Here is a 20017-nt window from a genome sequence, read left to right on the forward strand (position 1 = left end):
CTACCAAAAAGCAGCAGGATGCTGTCTATGAGCAGCTCCCATGGGTAGGGCATCCCTCAGTTCTGAGTGCAGGGGCTTATTTATTTCCATTCTCTCTCAGACTGCCCACTCCTCAGGTCACAGAGATGCACATCCCAATTTTGCTGTGCTCTCATTTTTGCTACAACCTCACGGCCTTAACACAGGGCCACAAGAAGTCAGGCAACTTCTGACACTTCCTGTAGGGCTACACAGCTGCTGCACAACACATAACCCCCACAGCTCTCAACTTCTCTGCATTCACCTCCTTTCATTGTCTTTCTGCCCAGCTGTTCCCTAACAACCAACTTTCTTTCTTGCACTCTGCAGTTTTACCCTTATCCACATTCAAAAGTTACAACTAAATGATGAAATTCAAAGAAAACAGTCTTCTTTCCTTCACCAATACTTCTCAGGGAAAACTCTTAGGTCTGAATCAACCAGGCACCCAGTTGATTCCTAGAAAGGAGGCCCTCAGCAGCCACACAGTGAGATACCAGCACATTACCTACACAGGGAGGTAATGGGGTCACTGCCCCTGGGGGTGCTCCAGCAAAGGGTAAATGCTGCACTGACTGACATAGCTCAGTCTGCAGGCATAAGGCTGATGGTTGGACTAGATGATCATAGTGGCCTTTCCAACCATGATGTACTTGAAGGGAGCATATATAAACAGGAGGGGGAATGGCTGTTTGCAAGGGTGGATAGTGATAGGGCTGGGCTGGCATACAGCGCTCCTAACAGCGAGGACTGTACAAGAGCACCAACTGTGTTAAAGAAAAACCACCTCCTGTACACAACGTTAAGGACACCCAGGGAGGGATGCGTTTCCAGTTTTCCTCTCCTCAGGTTAGAACACAGCGTGACACTCAAGATGTTCTTCTGAATCATTAAAGAGCAACAAAGCAGTACAACACCAGTACAAGAAAAACAGGATTTTCCTCAACTGAAAGTAACACGTGCTACAGACACAGGGCACATCTGAGATGTCACACAAGTTTTTCAAATGATTAAGTGCTTTTTAATTAAAAGAACAACAGCACAGTAATGTTTCACTGCTCCGTGGAGCCCTCCTCAGCAGCAGCTCCATCTGCTTCTCTCACCTCTTCTTACAGCTTCTTTCTTGGGCCTGGGAGCCAGTGGAAGTAACCACGCCAAGTGGCCAAGCGTGCAGCAGTTGCCAACACTGCAGACAACGTGGTAGGAGGGACATAGAGCTTCCAGGACACTTCTTGCTCAGACAGTGCGCTGGTTCTGTGCTGGACAAGTGCAAGATCCTCAGGAAGGTCTTTGTTCTTCATTTTCTCATCATCTGCATAAGGAGTGACATAAAAATATCCACATGGTATCTCTAAAGAGTTTCAGCTTAGAAATATCAATATCTGTTTGCCTGGACTTGACCAAGCGATTGTGTGGCTACTTCCTACTGCAAACTTACTGAATGAACTTGAAAAAGGTGAAATCCAAGAGTTTCTCTCCATCTCCCCCCATCTCTCATCCCTATTTCCCCTCATAGGTGGGAAGGTAGATTCAAAGCAAACAGCTCCTATCTTGATGACTGGAGCCTCAACTCCAGAGAAACCAACTGTTCTATTGCAAGAAACAAACATACTAACTTGGGCAACTAACTTCAGCTTGTAAACTGGGCAACCTGCACACGGGGGCTGTCAATTCTTTCATTACTTTGAAAACAGAGAAACAACATACCCCCCTTCACGGACCTTTTAAGGTTAAAAAAGTGCTTTTCTCCCTTACTGCTAGAAGAAGGAGAGATGCTCATTATGAAATGAACATAGCCTAATGTATAGAATGGAAAAAACAAAAGCTTCAGCATGAAAAGAGTAGAAAGTCTAGGAACCACAAAAAAAATATATATATCCCTGAGAGGAAAACACCTCCATCATCTCTGCTCACAGAGGTTAAAACAAAGCATTGCATCCAGCCATTTATTATTGCCACAGCTCACCCCACAGAAATACCAACAAGTCCATCAGGTCTAGCAAAGAAGCAGCACTAGTCCTAGGATACTTTCACACTGACTGGAGGTCTCAAGGCACAGTAAGAGATTGCTCAGCTTTCCTCTACATTAAACTTTACTGATAAATCTATTCGTACTGTTACGGTTGTCCAGCATAAATGGTGCTGCCATAAGCAGAAGAGAGGCATGTAGAACTTCACAAGTCTGGGCTTTGCTGGAAAATCCTTCTATATTATTAGGGCCATTTTGGCTCATTTCTGCTGGCTGCTTGACATAGAGGAAGGAGAAGTAGTCTTCCAATGACTTGAAGAAGACAGTAGGCCTTAAGGACTCTCCAAGAGGATGAGGTGTCTGCAATTATATTAAAACAAACAAACGATAAACCCTCAGGAGAGGGTGTGATTAGTGCACACTCAGTTCATTAGCTGCCCTGACCTTCATGATCTCCCTCAGAGTTCATAAAGAACTGAAATGTCAGCAACAGGATTTTTTTAAAGTACTGGTTACTTGCAACCCCAGCCAAAGGGCAGCTCTTCCTGCACAGTGAGCTGAATAGAGTGGCAGATTATTACCAGATACAAATTAGAACGTCTTAGGCAAAGAATTAACAGCTGGCTCATCTCTCAGCAGCCCCACACAGAACAAGTGACAGTGATGACAGAGAGAGTTTCCACAAGGGAGTGGGAACTGAGTCAGAGGAAGTTCCTCTGCGTTTTTTTAACAAAAATACAAATTAAATTGAAGTTCCAGAGGTGACCACCTACATCTCAGTCAAAAACTGGGACTGAAGCCAGTGCTGTTATTCACTGATTCAGCATGAAGCATGAAAAAGTAGAGAAACAGGCAAGCAACAGTGCAATTCATCTGCCCAACTGTAGTTGTTCAAAAATTAGGTGCCTGCTCTCTAGGCTTCTTCTGCTGAAGCAGCAGAAGGAAGGCACCCACCTTCAATGAGGTGAATCATCACCCAGAGGTGCACTGCCCACTGGTGAGATGATCAGATGATCATCCCAGAACAAAACAATTTTACACAAGGTGGTTTAGGAAGCTTAAGTTGGCCACTCACAGTGGGATTGTGAGAAACTCTTGAAGCAGCAAGGACAGCCACAGGGCTGGGCAAGAGAAGTATAATGCTGGTAGGATAACAAGGCAATAACCTGAACAACAAGCATGAGAGACATTAACCAGCAACTCAGCTTGATACCACCAGCCTACTAGTAGCTTCTGCCCAACACACAATAAAAACTAGAGTGTTAGAATAAGAAAGAAAAGCAACATTAAAAGGTAATCAGCCCCTTTGCTAACCACGCCATCTTTGCTGGGGGACTCAAAGTGTCACTGCCACTTCAAGACAAAGAAGGACCATTCATGGAGGAAGGGCAGTGGAAGCATCTATTAGTACTGGAAAAAGCTGGAATGCACAGAACTCATAAATAAGCTGTTCATAAAAGAGACAGCACACCCTAGAGTGCTGTGAGGGGCAGGAAATAAGGAAGGCACTATCTACACTTCCTCCCAGTTCACACAATTAAGATCATCACCACTAAAAGGAAAGCAAGACCAATGAAAAGTAGAAAGGGGGTGGAATACCACCTGGCAACACTACAGGTACCAACATCTGCTGTTGCCAAGAGATGAGGACAACACAGAGAAAGGAAAAGCTTCTGTTTGTCACAACTAGCTGACTAGAGCACTTTTTCCCTAGGTGTATATAGGCAGGATTTCGCTTTTCACCCCATAGTCTTCCTTAACAGAAAATCTTGTCGCTTACTCTAACACTTCTAAAGAGACTGCAGCCGGGGCAGATAACATGATCCAGCCAGTAAATTCCCATGCTTCTATACCCACATGGTTTCATTCTTGCAGGGGTGTGCTTAAGTCAGCTCACAAGGAGTGAAGAAGGGCCAGGTTTGATCCATCAAGTGCTGCCACTGACAGTCTTTCTTCCAGAACGCTTTGATGTACCGGTAAAACACTACTGTATTATCAGCAGCACCAGAAACAACAGCAAAGAGGTAAACGCACACCTCTGGACCCATACCAATAGCCAGTCATTGTTTCATTATTAGTAACTTAAAAATAAAATTAAAGATATTAAAGTTACCTACAGTTTAAAACAACTCCATCCCAACAGCTGTGGTTGAGAAAAAAAAACAAAAAACTTACCTTAACCACTGCCATAAGGTCAGTAGAAGTTTTATTTGTATCCTCCTGTGTGAATTCGGGGTCTTGGTCTGTTGTTTTGGGGTCATTCACTTCATCTGGAAGTGGCTGCACATCATCCCATTTCTCCTCTGTGCACAGGTTCTGTTGCTAAGGAGATGGACAAAGCAAGAAAGGACACAGCCAGCATGAAGAAATCAAGAGGCACTGGAGCAAATCAGATGGTATCACTCTGACAGAGAGAAATTTTCCCACCCTGCTCTTTATGAAGTTTTAGCAACTTTAAATGACAGAAGGAACACAGAGGAAAGGAAACAGCATGAACAAGAAATAAGCTGTCACCCTAACTTCTTTCCACCACCATAAAACTAGTTCCTTGATCAAAATCATACTCTTCAAGAATGTTGCTCAGTTAATGCAGCCTTCTGAGAACATCACCATGTAGAAATGTCCCGGGCTAAGAAACCTGGTACAACAGCACCCACATATTTTGTATTTAAGTGGCAATTGAGGTGTGTGTGTGTGGTGGGGAAGCAGCAAGTTGTTAAGACCATCAGGGCAAGTCTAAGCTTTGACTACATTAAGGGAGTTTCCCTGCATTGAGAGCAGTTACAAGGAAATGTTAGCTGAGTAAGAAGTGTCACATTAGACATGCTTCATTTTAACTCAAAACACGTTATGGTAACAGTGTTGGGTGTTTTTTTAGTCCTGCTTCCAAGCTCTCTGAAGAAGTGCATGGTATTAAACCAATATATGTCAACCAACCTCTGGAGTTGATTCCTTTGAATGATGGCTACACCACAGCCAAATGCCCACCTGATTACACAGTTCCTCCCTGTCCAGTCTGGAGCTTGATGCTTCATTATCTGCACCTAGAGAATCCTGCTGCAAGCAAAGATCTGGCCCCGCCAGTTCAGCACTTTCCTGCTTTGCACTGGACTGAACGTACAAGGCTAAAGGATTCAATTCCTTGAACCCCTAGTAACAAACAAACAATAACAAAAAGCAACACACAGTACAATTAAGAAAGCTCATTTGTAAATACCCCCAGTAGCAGAAAGAAAAAAGAAGCATACTCCAGGCAGTAAAGCTCGACTTCCTGCTGAGATACATAATCCCAGCAGCATTTTTCTCATGGTTTTCAGACCCACACAGTTCTTATCAATAGAGATCAAGACATCTAGATAATGATACAAACTGACCTAACTCATAACCACTCCCTGGCCCATGGTTTATATCCTGAATGTCTGTCCTAGGTGGAGCGTGCAATCACCATGCTTATACTGACCCACACTGCACATTTCACTGGCAAAATAAGATGCTTTTAATCAAGACCATCTCTGTAATTCAGTTTGTTAAAGGCATAACCAAACTTCAATGATGAGAGTACTAAAAATCTTCACATTACAGGCACTCAACAGATCCTATCCCTGCCCTTTCTTACAGCAGCACATTCCTCCCTCCTGACCTGGGAATGTAAGTTCTCTTTGCAGATGTCAGCATATCCCTTATCCTTCAAGACAGAGTGAACATAGACATCTTCCTCAGATGATGTGTCGCACAGAAAGAGATGCAAAATGCCATTCACGTATTCATCCACAATACCCACAAGGACCTTCGAGTAACACAGCTCCTGGAATTGGAGAGTTGCTTCACTGGTCCACGTATCCTCAAGAAGAAACAAGAATATGAGGTTACTATAAACAGACCAGAATCAATCACTTGAGACTTTCCCTTCTGAACACTCATCAGGAGGACAATTAGGGCAAGGCAGCCTAGGGACAAAAACGCAGGCTGACCTCTAATTCTATGGCTTTTTTGATTGCACCTAACTCACTTAAAGCTTGGTGTCAACGTTTTAAAACAAGGCTGAATCTACCAACGTTTTAGAAGGACCCTGGAGAACCACTGGTGGGGGAAAAAAACGCTTGCTCATTTTCCTAACAGTAGCTATCTGTTTCTTAAATGATAGAAGTAAGACTACTACAAGCTAAGGGAGAAACAATGAAAAGGTTATCACTTGCAGAGAAGCAGTCGCATTCCACTGAATACAACAGCAACAATTCTGCTGTAAACATCAGAGGGACCTGAATAAATCCAAATATTTGTCCTTATCTGGTTAAAGAACCTCTCTCTTCTTGACAGGCTCTGTATGTATATCAGTAGACAAAACTACATATGAACACACACCTCCACGGGCTTCACCCATGCCAAGGAACACGGGATGGCCTGAGCTGGGAGCTTCAAGTAGCACCATCTGCAATATAAAACAAAGGCACAGTCATTACAGCAAACACACAGCAAACAGCCAGGAGAGCAGAACTTACTCCTGTTTTGGGTCTGAAGAAAATCAACTTAGGAATAAAGGGTGGAGTACTGGATTTTCCATTTATAACGGGAAACTTTGGAAAACACTTCATTATCCAGGGAATGGGCACAGCAGGAACTGCACTAACAACTCATCTTTTATGCCTTCCCTCATCCAAGCATCTTTCTATCACAACCCCTTATGACTACAAAGTTATGGACAGAGAACAATGACTTTTGAACCAAAGAACAAAAAGATATTAAATTGTAGAGGCAAACAAGTACCTCTGACACCAAAAACCCAGCCCGTTTCAACTGATGACTACTGAAGAGAATGTTTATATCCACTCATGGAACCTGAAGTGAGGGATGAGATCCAACCTCCACCATTCTACAATTCTGTCAACTATGTGTAATCTACTTACTTGAGGAATCTCAGCCAAGACTTTTGGACAATGCCCATGTTCCCATAATCTGGGTAGAACACCTCCACTTCCTGCTCACTGATTCTACGGTGGATGATAACTCGGTACCACCACTGCAAGAACATCACACAGCAAAGCTGTCCAGGCTGTATTGAAGACTCAGGCATGACGTAACGATCAGAAACAAGCTTATTTGAATAACAGCACCTGCAAAACATCACAAGGAAAGACTGTGCTTGGAAGGATGCAAAAGACGAACACAAAAATACATAGGACTTCAAAAGAATCCCGATTTCTCAAATTCCAACAACACAAATTTTCAGAAGAGGCTTAAACGGATGACTTACACCACTGTTCTGTTGAACTTCAAACTGAAATGACTATAAGAAATGCAAACCTAAATTTCAACATTTGAGTGTTCTCCCTGGAGTCCAATTAAAGAGAATTTCTGAGGCTAAATACAGTCATTCTAGTCATTAACTTTTAACATGATCTGGGTACATCACTATTTATTGTAAATCAGATTTGAGAGCGTTGGCTACACATTCTTTTAAGTATTTGCCTGCAGAACTTATAACTTCATTCGTATGTGCCCCATGGACATCAAGTGCTTCCTCAACACACAGCAGCAATTACAGAACTGCTGTGGTGGAACAGAATCTCAAATGCATAATGTAACTGACAGTCACTGATGAGCCTCTGCATGCTTTCAAATATACACAGGTTGCTCTGAAAGTAATAGCTCCTATTTATTTTCACAGTAAGCACAATAATCCACAGCACCACTATTACAGAACATTCACCTCTGACTTTTGACTTGCTAATTAAAAGGAATGGATAAGCATTATGAACAGGTTTCAGACAGCACAGGCATCTCCACTTCAAGTTACCAAGCCAGCAGTAACTGTAACTACCCAGCTGGGTGCCCTGTTCTCTCAGCACAAACACAACAGGCAATAGTTATCTATCAATCAGCATAGAGCATTCTCACCTCATCTCAATCATGAGATCCCCCAGTTTATCAGAGGTTTCTGCACTGCAGACGTGGATGTAGAACTCACTGGGAGAGACTACTAAATTCACAGTTACTCCCACCAAGCACCTTGTCTCCAGTGGAGGTAAACTGCAAAGTCTTCTGTCCTGAACTGCATCCGGAGGGATGTCTGGAGTCACTGTCATTAAGTCCAGCCTGGACTGTTCCAAATCCTGGTGCTACAAAGAGATAAGAGGGAGCTGGTACTCGCATCTCTGAATTCACTCACTGAGCATACACGAATAACTGCCTCAGTCAGGTTTTGCTTGGAGCCTATGAATTACTGAATCAGCAAATGTGCAAACCTGGGTTAGAACTTCCTCTGTGTTGGGAGCATTCATTCTCTCTTCCCCCTAAAGGGAAGAACAAAGGAAATCAGTAAATAACAGTACTGTAACAACAATACTTTGCACAAGGAGAAAAGAAGCTGGAGTCATGTCCTGGATTTAGACAAAAACAGAAAACAGCTATTGCTAAAACAATATGTTTCTTAAGGTTTGTTGGATTTTACCCAAAAGATACTACTTTGTATGCTCTGTGACCATGAAAGAGTAATGAACCAGGAAAGCCATCTGAAAGCGATTCAAGTGACATTTTCACACTAGAGCTATCTCCTAAGGATAAAAACAAGTAAATTCTGTTCTTTCCCCACTCAAGAGATCTGTCTGTGAATGCCTAGTGCAGCTGACAATTTTTTTTGTGGAAGGGAACCTTAATCTTACATAAGCTACTCTCTCACTGCCTCAAGAGCTTTCCTCTGTGGCAGCAAACGGCATCCCTCCAAAGATCAGAAGTCAAAATGATTTCATTTTGTCCCATAATGAACAAGCTACAAGTTAACACTGCATTATAGATCAAGCAACACATGGGGAATGTCTTCCAGCACATACAACATCGCTTATCTGCCTAATCCAACTGCAAGCAACATTTTTTGCAACACTGGCTCTTCTAAACATTTTTTTTTCAATAAGGAGATAAGTCTCTCCTTCTACAGACAGAGCAAGAGCTAATGCCCTTGAGTTGTTTGTTTTTTTTTTTGAGTTACAACTTTTTGAGTGAATTGTTAAGTTAAATAGCAGCTGAGGAAATTCCTGCCTGAGCAGGAATCCAAGGATAACAAGAGAAAACAAGAAAACACTACAAGCTACCCCTGTAATATATCACAGCCTGTGAGACTGGCTAATCCTTTCCCTAAGATGGATGGGCAGCTGCCACAGTGGTGTGAAAGACCCCTTCCTTCAATTGAGGCCAAGAAAAGCCACTGAGAGCAGCAGTTCCATACACCTCTCCCCTTCTCAGAGCAGAGCAGATTGACTTAGCCCATGTTCCTCATATTATTAGTTTCCCTTCCATTATTAGTTTCTGGTGACAGGATACTTGGATACCTTACAGCAGGGCAGGGATCAGGTCACTTCTTTCCCCTCTACCTTGCAGCATCCTGATGAACAAGCATTCACTGCATATCCCACATTCCAACTAGCTTTCCTCTCCTTTCTGTCTCTTTTAAAGCGGAAGAACAAGCTTAATGTGTCACGGGGAATACAAGCTGAACAAACACCTTTAGTGACCTAAGCAGTTTAAGTCTTTAAACGGGTTCCCATTGTGATATGAAAGCACAAAAACCTCACTTGAGGTCAGGGTTATCACAGTCCTCTTTTTTGCCCTTCAGACTCAACAGGCAGACTGCACTTGATTTAAGAAGAATTTCTGTCTGCTTCATCACACTGATCTAAAACTTCTTTACAAGCTCAAGGCTGACTGCCAGACAGTGAATAAAGTCTTACTGGTTCTCTTTAGTAAAAGGAAAAAAAGACAACAATTCTTTTCGTGCCCCACCTGACCACATCATTTAGTCACTGAACTGGAACTGTAGGAATCAAAGCCTCCAAAAGAATCATCACCCAACTTTGTCCTCCTGGCTAACCAGACTGAACAAGACACTGAACTCTGCCTACCACAGCCAAGGAAATTCCACAGATCTTCACACTACTAAGGTGTAATAACAAATAAACTTACTAAAGGGTATCACCACAGCTATCAGGGAACGAGATGATGCTTAACTGACCTTGGATGGTCTTTAACACAGATCAGGAGACCAGAAAGAGAGAAGAGAAAGACCTAGGTTAGGTCATATGAAGATATCTACCAACCTGGAGTCTTGCCACTTTCAGACTTATCTAAAACAGGTACTAAAATTTTTGTAAGCAGCAGTGCATCAACAATGTAACCTCAGCAATAACAGAAGTGAAAAAAGAGCCTCCAATCTGTGATTAAGCAATGAAGAACCTACAGAGCACTCAACCAGCTACTCACTTGTTCCAGGCCATCACTCAGACCTATTGCTTGTGCATCCACTGGTTCTGACTTTTCTTCTGTTGCCTGATGGAAGATCTCTGTCTCATAGCTGGGTTCCAAAGGAGGCATCTCAGCCATGAGTACTGCAAAGACAATAACTTGGCTGTTATTCTCTCTTGGGCCGATGCAGATACATATTAAACAGAAAGACAAAACACTTGAAAAATGAAAGCACTGGTGGCATTTTCCCAATCTCATGCTTCCAGCTAACTAACACACAGCCTTACCTTGTGGCATCTTTTCCTGCTCTATCTTACTTGATGAGCCCTTTTTCAGGGTTATCAAGGAACCTCTTCTTGTCTCCTTAACCGTAATTATATCAGACATGCTTTCAAAGACTTCAAATATAGACAAGAATCCATACTGTTTGTACTGGAACGTCCGCTTAAAGCGTGTATAATATGCATCATTGAAATCCAAGAGCAGAATTGGTGAGGAACTCAAGAGATCTTGCAGCTCCCTCTTCACTGCTGCTGGCAGGACACGGCTCTTGCCCTTTGGAGGCAAACCCCGTTGATTTTGAGAGAGAAAAGCAGCTCTTTGCTTCCTAGCAACATTCCGTGCTTTACCACTCGATTTCTGTCTGGAAATCAGCTTGGAAATATCTTTGGTCTTCTCATCGGCAACAGCTACAATAGGAAAAAAAAAATATTAGCTATTTATTAGTTATTAGAAGACTGAAACTGTAAACCATTAATAGAAAATATATATACTTGACATAAGCAAAACTGTTCTTTCCACTTTTTCCATTGCTGTTTGTAGATAGGTGTCTTGTCTAGAAGCAACCCCACTAAGCCATGTCTGGATTTTAGTCCAACGAGCACTTTTCCTTTCCCTCTACAAAATGGATGGAATCAAATTTAACAGCTAATCTGCACCCTCTGCCCTATAAACCCAGAAAGAAGGAGGGCTGGTCAAATGCATAGTGCATCACAAGAAGAATGCCAGCTGCTGTGGGTTTTGTTGGGAAACAGTAAATGGTTCACTGCTTCTCTCAGTCTGAATTACAGTGCAATCTCAACACAGCTTAAGAGCATCAGGATGTTGATTAACTGAGCCTTGTTTGAAAGTGGCTATGAAAAAAAAACCAACACAACCAAATACTAAAATCCAACAAGCTCCTAAGCTTCACAAAATGAAAAGCTGCCAAAAAAAAGGGTTGTTTTTGTGCACCTGTTGTCCAGGTTCACCCTCAATCCTAATCCTCAAGCAAAAACAGGTCAGAATCACACCAAAAACTGGTGTAGAGAGCCTCTCTGGAGGTCATCCAGTCCACACACAGCCCAGCAGCTCCAAAGCAGAACTGGTTACTGATCATCACTCACCCACTGCCTTTCTGTACTCTGCCACTTACCCAAACAGCAAAAAGCAGCTAGAACAGAAAGGAAGTGCCAAGAACACCAGCAACAATGGAGAGATACAGAACAGCCTTTGTGCTCCCTACCACAAACCCCTCACTTTGGAACTCCACCCCATTGCCACGGTTCCAAGCAACCCTTCTCTACCTGCAATGAGGAAGGCCTCACCTTTGAGGAGAACCCCGCCTCTGCTTCTGGGGCAGATCTGGACCACTCCGGGCATGCTGGCCACCAGCTCCATGGTGGAGCTGAATCCCAGCTCCCGCAGCGGCAGCGGGCGGCCCACCATGGCCAGGTACTCCTGCTCCAGCTGCTCAGGGCTGAGGCCTTCCTTGGCAGCCAGCAGCTGCGACCTCACCTCCTTCTTCAGTAGCTCCATGAGCTGCGACATGGCTGCGCTCTAGGAGAGACAACAAGCAGAAAACACCTCACTCCATAGCTCTAAATGACTTTTGAACACATCACAACCGAAAGGCAGAACAACAGCGGCTCAAACCCCACAGCGCTCCCAGTCCCCGGCCCCGTTACCTCAGCCCCGACATCAACACGACGCCACGAGGCCGCACTGCGCCTGCGCGCTGCCTTCCCGCCCTTCCGCGCTGAGGTGTGGAGTGGGGCCGTGCTTCCACAGCGCTTCGCCGTGGCTGTTTTACTATGAGCCTCCTGTATTCATCACTGCAACGAGAAAGCAGAGAGCTGGCACACCTGCCCCCCCTGCTTTAACATCCTGCCTCTGGGCAGCCCGCAATAAAACAGGAATCTTTAAGAAAACAAAACCAGCGCCTCCCCAGCTGCCTCCAGCAGCTCCCCCGCATGGCGGATCTGCCAGAGGCCGAGTGGGAAACCCTGAGCTCAGCACTGCCCATTGAGCATCGTTAGTGTGATTGCCATCAGGCATTGATTTCTTTCAGCCCTGCTGTGACACAGTGTGAGCTCCTTGCAGAGGTTTGCACAGACGGCACCACAGTCTGTGCCCTATGGAAGCTCTTTCTGTGGTAAAAAAGCTCCGAAGGCATTTTACACACAAGCTCTGCTGGCAATTCGGACACAAATTCAATAGCTTTGTGCATGCAATGACCTCCTTGTTCATCACATCGAACTGGGAGCTCATTGTGCTGGACACTCAGACCACTTGGGGTTGCAGGTTGTTTTTCAACAGCTTTGCAGAAACCACCTATTAAACATCATCAGAGCGCTTTTGATTGCATGCATTTGATTTCCAAAGGCAGGAAGGTACAAACAGAATGTCTTCCTGGAGTTCACCATGTTCAGGTCTAACGTTCTGTATCATTTCAACAGCTGTGTGAGATGAGAGCAGAGCAGGAGGGAAACAGCTTGCTCACTTCACTGTCCATTACATCTGACAAGCTTGTGGTAACCTTGATCAAGCCTCCTTGATCTGACACCTCCTCTTCTCTCCTCCCCTGCCTGGATTTTCTGCCTGCAGCAATAAATTCAAGCAGGGATTCATCCCAGCCCCATAGGAAGCTGTGTGCTCCTCGGTGCTGAGAATCAGATGAGGATGGATAAGAGATCTCGAAGCTCTTCCAGGGAGTCCCATAGGAGAAAGAGACAGTCTCCAGCTACACAGAGGAAACAGGAGAAGAGGGAGAGAAGCAAAGAAGCCAGCAAAGAAACAGGAGATATAAGGCAGGAGAAAAAGGAGATTAAGAGCGCTGTAGGAACTGATGGTAGGGTGCACACATCCACAGTGGTGGACGTGGATGATGTGATATCTGATGAAGAAATGGAGGCAATGATGTTGCTGGACAGCGAGCATCAAGAAGAAGGTATGATTTATAGAAGGGAAGGGGCAGAAAAGCTATGGGCTCTTTGACACTGTGTGGGTGACAGCGTGACTTTGCTTTCTGCATGGTGAGTGCTATCATACCTTGCACAGATAAGTAATTGTCCTCAGGACAGGTTATGGGAAGCTCCAGCCAGCTTCTACAGTCAGTACAGGCAGATCAGTGCTGTCTAGCAAATATCTGTTTTCCTAACACAGTCATGTTGGACTTCCCCCTAGGTATGAAGTCTCCTGGTCTCAACATCTGTGAGTGGCTTCTGACTATATTGTCTTTCCTGTTCATCATCATGACTTTCCCCATATCTGTCTGGTTCTGCATGAAGGTAAGAATAGGCATGATGCCTCTTCAGATGTTGGATTTGGTGTCTGATATGACCAGCATGTGTTGGTCGTAAGCAGACAGCTTTGGCTTAGCTTCTTGTTATTAAACAGATTGCAGGTCTGCTCACTTTTAAACATAATCTTCAGCTCTCCCAATCCAGGGATAGTTGCATTGCAGCAGCAGGCTGAAATAGATTTGGTGTTACAAATTTAAAGGCAGATTGATCTTTCAATTAATAGCAGATTTTTCCTCTTCCTCCAGTTTTCTCTGATTTATGGCATGATTACAAGTAGACATACTTTGATTAGTGCTTCTCAGGAAATAGATTAAGCTCAAGGTGTTCAATTTCAGCCAAACCATAATAAAGCAGGAATGCTGACCTGATCTGCTGAAATCCTCCTTTCAAAGGGCATTACCAGAACAGAGGTCTTCCTATGCACAGCCCGGTGAGGCTTTTTTCCCCCAGTCCTATGCCTTCCACTCCAGCCAAGCTTTTGTTTCCCTCTGCAGGTAGTACGGGAGTATGAGAGAGCCATTGTTTTCCGGCTTGGGCATCTCCTTCCTGGCAGGGCCAGAGGGCCTGGTAAGATGCTTACTGAGCTCCCCCCAGCCATTTTATCCCTCTTCATCATGCTCTACCAAAGCTCTTGTTCTGGTACCCTCCAGGCAGGTACAGTTAACCACGAGACACAATGTCGTTCTTAGGTCCATCAGCTTCCAATGGCTTTTCCCAATACAGAAGTAGACCCACAATTTGAACCTATATATTGCTATTCCTTCATAGTTCTGTACACCATCCCCTCTACCACTCCCTAGAGCTGAAGAAGCAATTTCTGTGGTTTTGATGATCACCCAAAGACTTTCTTTTCCTCCCACAGGTCTTTTCTTTTACCTTCCCTGCCTGGACACATATCACAAAGTGGACCTCCGCCTCAAAACCCTAGAGATCCCCTTCCACCAGGTACGACTACCATCCCTTCTTTATGTTAATTCTTGGGTCTCTTTATCTGGTCATGCTGTGCTTGATGACAGCTCTGATTCTGGTTCCATGTCACTCCACTGGCCACAAGATAGCATTAAATGTTGCCAGTTCTTAGGTTATTTCACTGAAGATCTTACATCAAGCCACTCTGGCAAAGCCTTAGCTGCTGGATTCCTGTGAATGGATGAAAAATGTCCTTTACCTCCCTGCCATTTTAAAGCCATCGCTTTTGATCCCATTCAATTTGATAAGCTTTAGTGGTAACCAATAGGAAGTGGCTGGGCTATGGATTTTAGAGCAGTTTTTACCCATCACACTGTGGGGTACATACTGCCTAAGGTCAGGGCAGCAGGGTTGGTAACTACAAAGACAAAGCAACCTAACTTTTCTTCTTTCCCATACATGTGTACTTTTCTGTGCTACCTTAAAATTGTCAGAACCATATTCATCTTGTTTCATATCTTCTGCTTAGGTGGTAACTAAAGACATGGTTACACTGGAGATAGATGCTGTCTGCTATTACCGTTTGGAGAATGCCTCTCTTCTCCTCACCACCCTCACCAGCATCTCCAGTGCCATCCAGCTGCTGGTGCAGACCACCACAAAGCGCCTCCTGGCACATCGAGCCTTCTCTGAACTTCTGTTGGAGAGAAAGAGCATCAGCCAGGAGATAAAGGTGCTTCTGCAGCTGGGTAGAGGGTGGAGCAAGCCGGCAATTAAGGCTCTGCTAACAAGCCTGGAAGATAATCAATCCTGCATCACAGACATTATTTTGCAAAAGAGTGTAATAGCGTGTCTCCTTCATAGAAAAACAGGAGATTTTTCTCTTTTTAAAGATCATTTTAGGGGAAGGATTTACAGCGTGGGTCTCACAAGCATCTGTGCGTAATAGCAAACATTGTGATGTGAGAAGCATAAAGGAATCCCTTAAACCCTTTTCATCAGTGCTTTGCAGTACCTCAGGTTCTGTGCTTATTCCAGAGAGGATTTTCTCATGAGAATGGTTTTCTGCATTGTGAGAGAGATGCCATAAACCCTGAATACACGGGATCTTCAGAAGCAGTTCCCTGTGGCCACAACACATAAACATGAATGTATCAGTCAGGAGCTGAATGTTTCCTATGGAAGTGGATTGATTCTACAGTCTAACCAGCATGGACGACTAGCTAAATCATACTAAACCCTCAGGGCAAATCCAAATCAGAAGTGAAGGGTATAATTTTTATTTCCAAGAGCCTGCACACAGTATATAATAAATCTGCCTTACTGCCTTGAATTAATATTCCTGGACTGTCTAAGTCCCTTTGAGGGCCTGGACAAGGGCTTGTGTTCTCCTTATGTTCTAAAATATCTTCCTTTTGACAGGTGGCTTTGGATGCGGTTACAGGCTGCTGGGGGATCAAAGTGGAGAGAACAGAAATGTAGGTAGGAAGTGCTGGTAGCGGAGACTTCCTTGCCATTTTGCAAGTATCCATTCTGCCTTGCTCGTGGTTCTTCTTTGCCCCTGGCTCTCTCCCTGCAGCTATTCTGCATTCCTTACTTCCTTGTTTTCACCACCCCTTTCAAACCTCTGTCCCACATAAAACTTTCATGTGCAAAGATGGTACGTGCTCCTACACTGACGGCCAGATGCAAAATTCTTAGGTGGGATCTCATCAACTCTTCTGTAGGCAGAGTTTGTACCCAATTCTGTTAGTCTGAGAGTCACAGCTGGCACTGAACTTGTGTCCCACTCTAGATCAAAGCCCTCAGGGTCTTAGCAGTGGTTGGACTCAACTCTCAGAAGGCTGTAGAAAAAGGTGGGACTTGGTCATCACATAGAGAGCCAGGCAGCAGAGAAGCAAATCTGTAAAGAGAAGGCAGTTCCTGTGGCTGTCTTGAGAGCAGTCTCCAAGTGGATCCTCTGATATGTCACAGACTTCATAAGCCTGAAGTTCAAGCCTCAGAGGCACAAATAGAAAAGGCCTCTCTGCTGCCTAGCGATCATGTACATCACTGATGATCTAGTTATCATGATAATTATCTTCTAATGATTCCATCTTGGATCTGTACAAAACCAGGCTGGAAAAGAAAGATGGAAATTGAAGTAGAATGCTAAAGGGAGTCATCCACAGAGGGATATGCAGAGAGCAATGGATGTTCCTGAACATCTGTAGAGTCCATTCTGTGAGCCCATTCTAAGCCCTAGAGGGCAGTACAGGGCTGTCAGATGAGCCTAGAGCCCCACTAATCCTTATCCTTCACTACCACAGCAACAACGTGCAGCTGCCTGCTGAAGTCCAGCAGTCCTTGGCTGTGGAAGCGGAAGCCCAGAGGCAGGCCAAAGTGCGGGTATGCCAACACCGAATACCTCCCGTCTCCTTCCAAAGCATCCCTCTTTCCTTTTCCCACCCTGGTTTGAGATCCTTGGAACATGCCACACTAGGGTAACAGCTCTGGGAAGATCTGTTCAAGATCTTCATATCCTGTTCAAGAGCTGTGTCAAGCAAGGTGAGCTGCAGTAAAAGCATGGGCCAGCACAGTGGAATCCCAGGTCTGGTGCCTATACACAGGTCAGAAAGACACGTAAGAGCTCTGGTGTCATCCCTGACCCATAATGCCTGTGAGAACCACTCCCTTCTCTGGGTTTCACTCTTGCTTAGAGACCCAGCCAGGAGGGCAGAGCTGGGCTGCCACCCTGCCACCACTGTCATGTACCCCACACCTAGTGCTGTCTTCCATACCTTACACTGAGCCTAGGTAGGATTTGTGTTCAGTATTCTCACAAGCTTAGCTTGTGGGCTGCCCTCTCACATGCTTTTGAAGCATGCATATACCCAGTTGTAAGCTCTGATAGAACTAGCAGCACTCAAAGTTCATGTAGCTTTAGTTAAAGCAAATTAGACATGAGGTCTAGTATGTGCCATGATCGGGACAACAGGGATGTTACAATCACAGGGGCCCTGGAAAGTTCATGGTAGCAACCTCCCTCTGTAATAAATAGCCCATACCCCTTAGTCCCTGCCTCACAAAAATATCACTCTCCTCGTTGGTAGGTGATTGCTGCTGAGGGGGAGAAGGCTGCTTCTGAGTCCCTGCGGATGGCAGCTGAGATTCTGTCCAGTGTCCCTGCTGCTGCTCAGCTCCGTTACCTTCATGCACTGCACTCCCTTGCTGCAGAGAAACCTGCTGCCTTCATCTTGCCCTTACCTTTGGATCCCACGAATCTGGTCTCTCCAGCTACCCGCAGCCCTCCAGCAGTGAGCACCATCATCACAGACAATACAGAGCTCCCAGAAAGTGTGAAAGACAACAAGGACTCACCTATGCTCTAAGAGTTCTCCCAGAAATGCTCAGGGAGGAGCAAGATGGCTGGTCTATGGGCAGCCCACCAGCAGGTACTGGACTGGAGGCAGGAGGGAAGGCAGCCCAGACCTGTAACATAAAAGTAGATTGTACATGAAAGAAGCTTCTGCTTGTTTTGGAAAGGGAAAAATATGGAACACGATGTGTTGGTGCAAATGTGAGCAGGGGACTGAGGGAGAAGTGTTATCCCTTCCCTTACACATCACCTGATGTACCTTGACACAAAAGATCCCTTGGATCTAATCTGTCCTACTCCATCACACTGTCAGGAAAGCCTGACTCCAAACAGACAGCCTGTCTCACATCATTAGTTACATGCTGCGTCCTGAGAAAGTGGGAGCAGTTGGATGGTAGAGATGGGATCCTTCCTAAGGTGCCTTTTCCTCTGTGTGACTTGGCAGGGAATAGACAACAGCCGGGCAGGTGTGGGTGGGAGCCTGGCAAACAAGGGAAAGGGGGAGGGGCTCAACATGCAGGTACTTTGGTAGGTGCTGCCAGCCTGGGTCTCCTGTGACAAGAGAATGAGACAGGTCCTGTCTGTGGTGTACTGGATATAAGATTTCAGTTGCCACCCATGCACACACATATATGTTGGTAGGCAACCAATATGTTTAGCCCTAGTACTAGCATAAGAGAAAAGAAGGAAAAGGTTCTTCCCAGAAAAGCCTGTATCTTGACAGTTCTCAGTTGTGTAGGGGGAGGAAGGCAGGCTGTGCTGCTGCTTGCTACCACTGGGTGGTGAGACAGGACAAGATCTGAGCTTGTGAGCATCTGCTTCCAGCAGGGGTGTCTGAAAACATAAGGAAGGTGATTCATTTAGCCAACTCCCACTGAGCTAAGAAATGGGAATCCAGCACTAAGAAAAGAGCCAGCTAAAAGCCTTGAGAACAGTAGTTCTTTTGCCCACTGCAGCCATGCAGCCACGTTAGTAACTTTCACACACAAATGGGGAAAGTCCTCAAAATTCTTACACAGTAGTTTCCCATCATCCCTGTGCTTAGCAGGGCTGGACCAGCCAGCTGCTCACTCTTGCTTTTTCACTCATTTTATTCAGTCTCTCTTTGCCTGCTAGTAACACTCACACACTTGGCCCATACAATTAATTATATAATAGCATTAATACTTCTGCTACGTGCAACTGTGTCTCAAGGATGGCCAGCAGATACTAGTTTAACATCTCTACACGGAGTCCACTTGAATAAATACCGAGTAATTCTGTTTAATCAGATCTTACAGCTCCATGAAACCCCCTTCTCAACACTCAGCGCTCCCACGTATCTCACTCCACCAGTATTTGCTAGTCCCCTTGCAGCAGGGACTCTCAGCAAAGCAGCCTCCTTACAGGTGGTTGAAAAGGGAAGAAAACCTCACCTGTGAACTTAGAGATCACACAGCATCTGAGCTCCAGATATAACCTCACATCCAACTCATTCTACCACTATAACACTCAGGATATGGCTGGCTGCAGGACGCCATTGGCTGCTGCTTGTATGCCTGTAATAAAACTCAGTAGTGATCTAGACATGGAAAACTAATTCTGGGAAGCTCTGTAATCTTTCTGCCACACAGAGTTGGCAGAAACTTGTAATTTTGCCTTCAGGAGGTACAGATTTAAAACCTCAAAGAAGGAAAACATTTAAAAATGTGCTTCAGTGTTGCTGATATAATATGATAGGTTCCATAATAGAGTTTACTCTAGGGGAATTGGCAGGGGCTGTCTGGAGCAGGGATGGTTCTTGGCAGCTGCGGTACCTGCTCTTCAGAGCTGAGACTGGGTCAGAATTTGAGTTGTGCCAAACCCAGGCAGCTGCTGCTGTCCTGGCAGAGCTTCATAACCACACAGACCATGCCAGGCTGACCACCAGCCCTGGGAGACCACCTCTCTGGGTGGTTTGGTTTGTTCAAGTTGTAGAAGTACTGAATA

At 44.9% G+C, this 20017-nt stretch overlaps 2 protein-coding genes across 9 annotated transcripts; one reads left to right on the plus strand and one right to left on the minus strand.

Annotated features, from left to right (window-relative positions):
• Positions 1-938: 938 nt before the first annotated feature.
• On the minus strand, positions 939-13117 carry TDRD5 (tudor domain containing 5). 4 transcript variants are annotated; one of them, XM_032446147.2, is made up of 13 exons: positions 12166-13117; positions 11806-12037; positions 10507-10908; positions 10238-10362; positions 8230-8277; positions 7883-8103; positions 6892-7098; positions 6350-6416; positions 5628-5828; positions 4976-5137; positions 4163-4309; positions 2134-2347; positions 939-1330 (listed from the first exon to the last, which is right to left on the minus strand). In XM_032446147.2, exons 2-13 carry the CDS (start codon positions 12026-12028, stop codon positions 1128-1130), a joined length of 2220 nt encoding a protein of 739 aa, XP_032302038.2. In that variant the 5' UTR covers positions 12029-12037; positions 12166-13117; the 3' UTR covers positions 939-1127. The 4 variants fall into 4 exon arrangements, with proteins under 4 accessions (XP_032302038.2, XP_085368221.1, XP_085368222.1 ...); XM_085512095.1 differs by lacking the exon at positions 4976-5137; XM_085512096.1 differs by lacking the exon at positions 2134-2347.
• NPHS2 (NPHS2 stomatin family member, podocin) lies at positions 13118-18163 on the plus strand. Of its 5 annotated transcripts, none has more exons than XR_014932968.1 (8): positions 13118-13427; positions 13664-13767; positions 14277-14349; positions 14645-14727; positions 15221-15424; positions 16114-16173; positions 17001-17079; positions 17784-18163. XR_014932968.1 is itself a non-coding variant. In XM_015869749.3 (8 exons), exons 1-8 carry the CDS (start codon positions 13154-13156, stop codon positions 18060-18062), a joined length of 1152 nt encoding a protein of 383 aa, XP_015725235.2. In that variant the 5' UTR covers positions 13118-13153; the 3' UTR covers positions 18063-18163. The 5 variants fall into 5 exon arrangements, 3 of the variants coding, with proteins under 3 accessions (XP_015725235.2, XP_085368230.1, XP_085368229.1); XM_015869749.3 differs by having other exon boundaries at positions 16114-16169; XM_085512104.1 differs by lacking the exon at positions 17001-17079.
• The last annotated feature ends 1854 nt before the right edge of the window (positions 18164-20017 follow it).

The sequence above is a fragment of the Coturnix japonica genome, chromosome 11 (genome assembly GCF_054131305.1).
Source record: "Coturnix japonica strain WE chromosome 11, WE-NBRP24, whole genome shotgun sequence".
NCBI classification, from domain to species: domain Eukaryota; kingdom Metazoa; phylum Chordata; class Aves; order Galliformes; family Phasianidae; genus Coturnix; species Coturnix japonica.